The following is a 9,170-nucleotide window of genomic DNA, read 5'->3' as shown; positions in this document are numbered from 1 at the left end:
CTGCGCCTGCTTTCCTTGCGTCTGACACTCCTGAGGGGAACTCGGGGCTTGCCGTCAGGTGGGTTTAGTTTTGGAGTCCCTGAACTTTTACCCACGCGCGCTCCCGCACCGAACAACCTGAACTTGTTAGCTGAATTTTTTAAGTCTTCTTTCCTCCTTGTAGATGCCAGGTCGGCCGGCCCCGAGGGCGCTTTCCAAGGCCAGCACTTGCTCTCAGGACAGCCCCTGGGTTCATTTCCCCCTTCATCACGGTTTTCCCATGAAAGATTAGCCCGACAACAGAAAGTGATTACATTTTCCTGACACTGCACACCGGGCCTGGCCCTTGCGCAAGGTTGTATTGCTTTAGAAGCTTAGACTTTCTCGGTTCCCCCCGACACCCCCACCGCCCCCCATTAACTTTAAGACCTTCCTTCTAGCCCCCACCCCCTCCAACACGCACGCAGGCTCGCACCCCGAATTCCAGCTGCAACCCTCCACTGGCCCAGATGTGAATATCAGGCAGATTAGCGAGGTCCTCTAGTCCCTAAGCTGACCTCTCCTGGACTAAGTCTCTTGGGGCCGGCGCCCAGCGCTCTGCACCAGCAGCAAAGATCAACGCAGTTCAGAAACACAAAGGATCCCAGACAGAAGACCAGGGCCAAGCTGGCCAAGCCGGACTGGAGCCGATGACTCGCAGCTCCAACTTGCTTGAGAAGCAGAAATCCACCTCCACCCGCTTTCCCAAGGCTTATTTCTGCCCAGAGTACCCCTTCCTTCCCTGGCGCTTCTCTCTTGCACCTGTTCACACCTGGCTCAAGGGCGGGGCGGGGCGGGCCTTCAGGCGGTCTGTCAGGAAGCTCTTCCCCGGGTATGGTTTGAGGAACAAGTTCAATAAGAGTGTCCCAGAAGTCAGCAAATGAGTGCTAACCCTTGTTTATACTAAAGTGAGGCCATCAGCTAAACAGATTTCAAGCTCATGAGTCAAGGACATGTGGGCACCTGTAGTTGCCAGGACACATGAGGTCTGTGGATCTCCAGCAAGAGTTAGCTCATCTTTGTGACTCCGAAGTGAAGAAGGGACTGAGAAACCAAGGACCATGATCAGACTCAGAAAGACAATGAGTTTGAACTCAGGACTCTGCGCCGTTCCCCAACCCTCCAACTCATTTCTCCAGTACAGGAATGTAGAGTTTGGGACAGAGGTGATTCTGCTTCTAGTAAATCTGAGAGCTGGAAAAGATAAAGGAGAGATTGAGGTTTTACAAGATCCATGGATAAACTTTTAGGTTTTCTGGAGTTAGCTGAGTGAAGTCTGCTGCCGAGTAACAAGTCCTATTCCCTGGAGGGAAACAGGGCCCAGATGGCCCTGGAAGATGTTTGCCAGAGAATGACTTCACTTGTCTCCTAGAACAATCAAATTGCAGCGATTAGTGCAGTATCTTTATCTGCAGATCCCTTTACTCCCAGCTTCCCTAAGGATAGCTTTCTGAGGACCACAGGATTTTACAAGCTACTGGGGTAACACGTGCAATTATTGTGAGGTAGAAGTGTTTGGGAAAGGTATATAATCCTATTCAACTGACTGACAGACGTGTATATATTTGTGTGTGTGAATATATGCATATATATGTGTATATATATGTTCATTACTGTCAATACTCAGCAGCTCTGTAGGAAACAAACTTGAATTGGAATGAACTTTGTTTAACATTCTTTGAAGTTGAGATTAGAAAATAAAACCTCCTTGCCCATCTGTCAGCTGAACTGACCTAAAAAACTTAACCCAGAACCACAGGGATTCTAACTAAGCAGGGGTATGTTAATACCACCAGAGCCACCACTTGGTCCTAAGAAGATTCTAGTAAGCACTACCTAGAATCGCAAACCCCAAATCTTCAGGACCAAAGGGAGAATTGTTTCCTCTCATAGTTGAAACAGGTAACCCTCTAAGCAAACGGGCATTTTCGAATGCCTTGTAGGGTGGGGTGATGGGAGGAATCCACTCAGGCCTCACAGAGCGAAGAATGCACATTGAGAAGCTAAGGCCAGGTTGCACTGGTTGAGCCGAGGGCCTGGGCTCAGCCATGTCCTTACACCTGCTTCTTTCTCTGCGTTAAGACATCTTGGTGGTGCTCCCTCACCAACGCGCAATTCAATTCTACATTAAGCCAAGACTGAAACCTGATCGGGACGAATCTCGTGCGGGACACTTTTTCCCCAAGACCCAACCAGGTCCCCTTCACCGCGAAAGTAATAATCTTCCCCTTTTAAGACGAGCACCTAGGACACTGTGGTGACTTGGGTCCCCCCCCCCTTTCCCTACCCTGCGCTTGTCTGGGATAAAGCGGCCCCACGCGCCTGGCCGTCGGGTTTCCTTGCGCCTGGTCCTGAGCTCCGGGAGACACTAGTCCCGCTTTCCCGGCCCCAACCTCTAACCTACACCCGCCGCAGCGATCACTTACGTAGGCAGGGCCCAAAAGGCGCTGGCGAGAGACCCCAGGCTCTGACCGCATCCGAGCGGCTGTGCTGGGCGCACTGGTCAGCACTCCACTCCATACCCAAAACAGGCTCTAGGAAGGAGCAATTAAAACCACAAGTGCAACAGGGAAGATGAGCCTAGCGGCTCGGAGAGTTGTCTAGCCGCGGAGTCATTAGTTGGTTGTTGCTACAAAGCCTCATCGTGTGCCACGGTGATTAAGAAGAAGGAAAAAAAAACTCACTTAAGCGTTGGCAAACCCGTTATTGGCCTGAAGGATTTGGGTTGTTGGGTTTTTTTTTTTCCTTTTGTTTTTCTCTTTTGCTCCAACCACGCTGCCTGAAGTATTTCTGCCCCCAGCATCATGCCCTTAAACCAAAGAAGGGGAATTCTGTAGGCAGGAGCTGTTGCTACAGAAGTTTAAAAAAGAGAACTCCCCCCCCCCTCCCCGCTACTAATATCTGTAACGACAGCACCGATGTAATTTGTTTTGAATGCTCATTTTTTATTGGTGTTCCCTCTGCCAAAATGTGCTTGATTACAGAGGTTTGTCCTGTGATCATTGCACACTCCAGACGGGAGAAGGTGCAGCGGCGAAGGTTCAGCTCAGGCCAGATCAAATCCCGGGCTGTTTAACGCTGAAAGGCTGCATGTTGCTATTAGTGTTAAATATATGGCTAATTATGCGTATGAAAATTAAACATCAGTGTTATGCTAATGGGGCGCCTTCAGCTGCGGATCTGAGCACTTGAGACTACCATTTAATCAAATGAATCAGTAACTAATACATCTGCACGTGTGAACTTTCACAAGATCATTTCCCCGTTACCGTCACACCGCTAAATTATGAAAGAAATAATTATCAACACTTTCTAATTACCTAACAAAGTAATTTGGGATTCACCGTGGGGCTGGAGAGATGGAGGAACCAACAGCCCCTAGCAGCCAGCGTGGTTTGCGCCCCGGCGCGAGGGGACGGCCGTGTAGCAGTAGTGGCAGTGGCGTGTGGGGGGATGGGGGCCCTCGCGGCTTTTTTGTGAGCTTTTTGCTATATCTAGCACCCCAGAAGACAGAAGGCGCCACAGCTGGCTCTTGCCTCTTCCAGCCCTTTCCTCCAGGCCCAGAGGCGCCTGCTTTGACCACTGGAGGTGAGGAAAATCTTGGGCGACAAAGAGTATTTCTAAGCAGAAATACTCTTGCCTCCCACAGGCCTGGTTGTGCTGCGGGTTTCGGTGTCTCCCGGGGACTCCGAAACCCTGGCTACTCTCGCCAGATCCTAGGAGAGCCAGAAAATGAACCACTGAAGTCTACGGCTCAACCTGCGCTGAGCCCGTGCGCCCCGGGGCTCTACGCTGCGCCGCGCGCTCCGGGCGAGTGAGCCTGGGGCGCTGCGCTCGCGGGGAGTAGAAAGGGGAGGGGGAGGCGCTGGAAGGTTGGGAGGGAAAGAGGGGTGTGTGTTGGGGGAGGGAGGCGGTGCGGCCGCCTCTCCTGGGAGGAGAAGCGCGGGTTCCTGACTCTCCTCAACGCGCACTGTTCTGATCAGACCCGTTCAGCCCGGAGCTGGAGTGGCCAGCTGGGCCAAGAGCAATGCCAGCGGGCCCCTGGGAGCGGCGGCGGCGGCGGGGCGGCGGCCGAGTGAGTGAGTTGGTCCGGAGGGTCCCTAAGTCCCAGCCCCGGGAAGGTGGCCGCCCGGCGGACGGGGCCTGGGAGGAGGCGCGGCTTGGAGGGCGCTGATCTAGGCACAAAACGCTCTGCAGGATCGCTGTCAGTCGCCTGCCTTGGGCGCCCCCCAGCGCGCTACTCCGAGGTCGAAAGGCAGTGACCAGCGTCTGTCACGGTCCTAGCTCAGCATGGGACTTGGTTGGTGGCGACCCAAAGTCGTCCCAAGTCCTAGGTGTTGGGGGCGGGCGAAGGGTGGGTACAGTAGTGGGGAGGGCCACAGCGCGGAGCGGCTGGTTGGTTTCCGGAAAGGAAAGCGTATAAGGGAGGCGGGAAGGCTGAAGATCTGGGCCTCGGAGGTCCCAGCGCGGATGCTCAACCCGTTGTGCGTCTCGCACCGCGCGCTCTCTCGCAGAGGAGCCCCGGCCGGGAAGTGTGGACCCGTCTCTCCCCAGGCCCGGTCGAGTTGCCCGCTCTAGTCCAGCGGAGCCGGAGCGTCTCGGACCAATCCCCGGTGATTATGCAAGACAGCCGACCAATCAGCTCCTCCAGCTCATGAATATTTATGACCTTGGCTAAGTCAAAGCTTTGAACCGAGTTTGGGGAGCTCGGCAGCATCATGCTTAGACTTTTCAAAGAGACAAACTCCATTTTCTTATGAATGGAAAGTGAAAACCCCTGTTCCGCTTAAATTGGGTTCCTTCCTGTCCTGAGAAACATAGAGACCCCCAAAAGGGAAGCAGAGGAGAGAAAGACCCACACCCAGACCCCGCGAGAAGAGATGACCATGACCACCATGCCAGAAAGTCTCAACAGCCCCGTGTCGGGCAAGGCGGTGTTTATGGAGTTTGGGCCGCCCAACCAGCAAATGTCTCCTTCTCCCATGTCCCACGGGCACTACTCCATGCACTGTTTACACTCGGCGGGCCATTCGCAGCCCGACGGTGCCTACAGCTCGGCCTCTTCCTTCTCCCGACCGCTGGGCTACCCCTACGTCAACTCGGTCAGCAGCCACGCGTCCAGCCCCTACATCAGTTCGGTGCAGTCCTACCCCGGCAGCGCCAGCCTCGCCCAGAGCCGCCTGGAGGACCCAGGTATGTGCGCTTGCCAGGGAGAGGAGGAAAAGAGGAGACGAGGGAGAGGGAAGGAAGGGGTAGGGGCCGAGAGCGAAGGCTGGAGAGAGGGGCCGAGAGAGGTAGGGTGGAGGGGGGGAGGGAGGGCGCGGGAGCGGTGGAGGTTTCAGATATCAATCTATGGATCCTTGTCATAGCAAAGAAAAAAATAAAAATAAATCCACCCAATTTACAACTATCCAGCAAAGGATAAACCCGAGAGCGTCTCCTGGCACCGTCTGGGCCTCTGGGCGGCTCAGTGTGCCGAGCACACAATGCCCTGCTGGAAAACAGAAACCCACACGTGCACGTATTAGTCGCGGTAATTATTTATTGCGTAGCGCTATAAACAATGTATGCAATTAAGGGTAATTAAACCTCAACTACCGCCTGCAAAAAATAGCAAACTTTCTCTGCAGAGGCAATGGCTGCGTTCTTGGGAATGGCCCCATCCCGGCTGCAGCCGCTAGGAACAAGTGTCCTCGGACTTTGGGGGCGGTGGAACCCTTCCTAGGCTTTCAGAGTTTCTTGAACCTTCTCTCCCTGGTCCTGCGTCGGCCATCCCGCTTTCGTCTCTCCGCGCTAAAGGCAACCCCCCCGCATTAACGACAGCTCCCCGCTTCTGCCGTCCCTCCAGGGGCGGACTCCGAGAAGAGCACGGTGGTGGAAGGCGGCGAAGTACGCTTCAATGGCAAGGGGAAAAAGATCCGCAAACCCAGGACAATATATTCCAGTTTGCAGTTGCAGGCTTTGAACCGAAGGTTCCAGCAAACTCAGTACCTAGCTCTGCCTGAGAGGGCGGAGCTCGCGGCCTCGCTGGGACTCACACAGACTCAGGTACCTCGCCGCCGCCCAGCAAGCGCCCCGCGCCCGGCCTCAACTCGGGGTGCTTTTCTTGAAACTCCCTGAATCCCCTGGAAGCATTTCGTAGGTGTTGGGCCTCACAGGCGGGGTGTCGCTCGGCGTGTGTGTGTGTGTGTGTGTGTGTGTGTGTGTGTGTGTGTGTGTGTAAGGGACGGGGGAGGTGGTGTGGGTGTCCACCCTGGCTTCCAGCATCTCCCCGTCCTCTCTCATTCTCTCTGCCCTCGCTCGGTCCCGGCTCTCTGTCCACTGTAGAGTCGGCGGCCTGGTTCTCCCTCCATCTCTGGACAATCTGATTAGGGCGCCGGAGGGATGTCCCCGGAGGTTTTGTTTGGGGGATTCTAAGGTCGCACGTGCCCACACAACCGGAACAATAGAAGCCGGACTTAATCCCTCCTTCTTCTCAAAGTGTGTGGCTAATCACACCGGGCCTGGGCCCGCGCCCGCGCCTCTCTCTCTCTCCTCCTCCTCCTCCTCTTCCTCATTCCCGTGCCGCGGCTTGGGAGATCCTTCTCCCCAGACCCTAAAGAAAAAAAGGGGACTTTCTTCCTCAGATTTCTCTAGAGCTCATAGGCATTGTGACCGGCTGGCGCGGGTTTCCAACGTCCAGTCCGGGATTTGGAATGGAACTGGGGGCAGCAAATAAACCTTAGGGGAAAGGTTGGTTTGATTTCAAAGAAAAGTTCAGCAGAAATATTGGGCCTCCACAGTGGGTCTCCAACTCGCTGAAAGCAGGAAGACAACCGCAAAGAGAAGGCTGTGGATTTGTCAATATATTTCCTCCTCTCCTATCTAGGGGTTTTTCGAAAATATCTTTATTAAGATTGCTACTGGAATTGGGTGGTGTCTGCACCATGGGCAGACCTGAGCCGAGGTCTCCCTGAACTGGCAAAGGCCTGTAACCTCTGCGGCCTTTATCCCCGGACCTCCACGATCCTCCTCCACCCCCACCTTTCTCTCTGGGAACCGCTCCTGTGGGCCACCATCAGCCTGGGGTGGGAGATGTCTAGCTATCTGGTCTGTGATTCTCGTGGAGAGGAAATGCCTGTCTCTGCTCCTCTAGCTGGAGCTACCAGCTAGCCCAGACCCTAGGTCTGTTTTCTCCTACAGTCCCTTCTCCCAGGTAGGTTCAGCATAATGACGTTGTTGTCCGATCTTGCAGGTCAAGATCTGGTTCCAGAACAAGCGCTCCAAGTTCAAGAAGCTGATGAAGCAAGGCGGGGCCACTCTGGAGGGTAGCGCCCTGGCCAACGGCCGGGCGCTGTCTGCAGGATCTCCACCGGTGCCGCCAGGCTGGAACCCTAACTCTTCATCCGCAAAGGGCTCAGGCAGCAGCGCGGGTTCCTACATCCCCAGCTATACGTCGTGGTACCCCTCAGCGCACCAAGAAGCTATGCAGCAGCCGCAACTCATGTGAGCTTGCCAGCATGCACCTACCCATCTCTACCCGTCTCCTTTGCTCCAGGCCCCTCCTGCGTCCAGGTCCACTACCCTGTCCGCGTGCCCTGGCCTGGGAGAGGAAGGGCTCAGAGGGAACAAAAGGAACAGTGAAGCCCGGAGGCCTGCCTGCCTCCCTGCAGCCCCTCGAATTCTGACCCAGCAACTTTCCAGCGCCCATCTCTAGGCCCCAACCTGTCCTGGCCCACGCGGTGACAGCCGTGTGAGACCTTGAATCACAGGCACAGCCATCCTAGACAGCCTAAGCCACGAGACAAACCCGCTGCACCGGACAGGCCGACTCTCAGCTTTGTGGGACTATCAGGAAAAAAAAAAACATAAACAAAAACAATGTAGAAAAAAAAAAGCAAAAGCTTTGTTCTGTCCGTCTCTTGAGTCTCCTTTTTGCTCTGTTTGTGCGCTGAGTCAAGGTCCTCCTACGTCTGCTGTCCTCATTCTTCGGTCTCAGCAAAAAGTCACCAGGTCTGAGCCACACATGGTCCGCTGGGCCGCCCATTTCCGTATCCTGGGACGTTTTGTCCTTTCTGGCCTTTTTCGGGGCCCTGCCTGACCATCAATGTCATTTGTTTGGGAACTGGGGGAAATTGGAGGGAGGGGTTTTATTTATTGAAAAAAATAGACTTGGTCTGAGGTTGAGTATTGGCCAATTTGAAGTTCTGTAGGGTGTGGAAAGGGCATTGTCCAAATGCACTGTTTACCTTAAACCCACCCGGAAAAAAAACCAATAAATAAGGAAGACATAATGATTTTTAACTTATACAATAACTTTTGTACTTCACTGGTCTAGAGTGGTGGAAGCAGAATGATTTGCATTTTTTACATGTCTCATATTTTCAAAATAATAAATAAAAGAATGAAAACAATAAATACCAAAATGAAGAGATAAAGTCAACATGTTTTTGTCATTTCCGGGGAATGTTTGGATGCTTTGCCTGGACAACATGGAAAGTCCTAATTTGAGTAGAAAGAAAGGACCCATGGGCAGTGGAAGAAAACAGACAGGTGTGAGCAAGTGGTCTACTGCCAGTGAGCTTTAAAGCCAGACAAAAGCAGCTTTATACCAACCCCCAGCAGCTTGACCACAGAGTAATACCAGTCACCACCCTCAACCGTACAGTCTACAGTGCAGGATCAAATCGCTGTATATATTATTATTGTTATTATTATTATTGTTCTGTAAACATGTTGCACAAGTTTAGCCTCTTTCCGTTCTGTTGTGTGTGGCTGTAAAACCCAATGCTTTGTGAAATGAGAATCTTGACATTTTACTTGTGAAATTGGAAAATGTGACCAATTGAATACGGTGTTTTGTGTTCTCTATGTCAAAGTTTAGTTTTATATTGAGAATGTTAACTTATTGCTTTGTATCTTGGGGGGGGGAAAGAACTTTGTAAATAAGTTATAAAGTTTCTTTGAGACAGTAAAATTATGGTTTCAAGAAAGTATGGCTGTCTCCTCTACTGGGAAGGGGAAGACGGGGTTGGTCAGTCTCCTACCTCTGGGTACAGGTAGTCTGGGTACAACTTCTTATTTAGGACAGATTGGAGGCTTCTGGCTCCATAAACATACTATCGCAAGACCTGTAGGGTGACCCAATGGGCATCTTCTTGCCTTGCTCCCTT

The 9,170-nt window shown here is 53.0% G+C and overlaps 1 protein-coding gene across 1 annotated transcript; it reads left to right on the top strand.

Moving 5' to 3' along the window:
• Positions 1 to 3,999: 3,999 nt before the first annotated feature.
• Dlx1 (distal-less homeobox 1) lies at positions 4,000 to 8,955 on the top strand. Its single transcript, XM_070033072.1, has 4 exons — positions 4,000 to 4,093; positions 4,533 to 5,211; positions 5,867 to 6,066; positions 7,253 to 8,955. The coding sequence occupies exons 2-4, from the start codon at positions 4,899 to 4,901 to the stop codon at positions 7,505 to 7,507; spliced, it is 768 nt and encodes a 255-aa protein (XP_069889173.1). The 5' UTR covers positions 4,000 to 4,093; positions 4,533 to 4,898; the 3' UTR covers positions 7,508 to 8,955.
• The last annotated feature ends 215 nt before the right edge of the window (positions 8,956 to 9,170 follow it).

The sequence above is a fragment of the Dipodomys merriami genome, unplaced genomic scaffold (genome assembly GCF_024711535.1).
Source record: "Dipodomys merriami isolate MVZ:Mamm:240054 unplaced genomic scaffold, mDipMer1.0.p SCAF_1, whole genome shotgun sequence".
In the NCBI taxonomy this organism is placed as follows: domain Eukaryota; kingdom Metazoa; phylum Chordata; class Mammalia; order Rodentia; family Heteromyidae; genus Dipodomys; species Dipodomys merriami.
Note: the sequence above shows the minus strand (reverse complement) of the source record. Positions and strands in the feature narration are given on the sequence as shown.

Excerpts from the sequence above, each read along its gene's own strand:
- Dlx1 (XM_070033072.1), top strand. The coding sequence starts at position 4,899 with ATGACCATGACCACCATGCCAGAAAGTCTCAACAGCCCCGTGTCGGGC. Across the intron at positions 5,212-5,866 it reads GAGCCGCCTGGAGGACCCAG|GGGCGGACTCCGAGAAGAGC; the intron begins GTATGTGCGCTT and ends CCGTCCCTCCAG. Across the intron at positions 6,067-7,252 it reads TGGGACTCACACAGACTCAG|GTCAAGATCTGGTTCCAGAA; the intron begins GTACCTCGCCGC and ends CCGATCTTGCAG.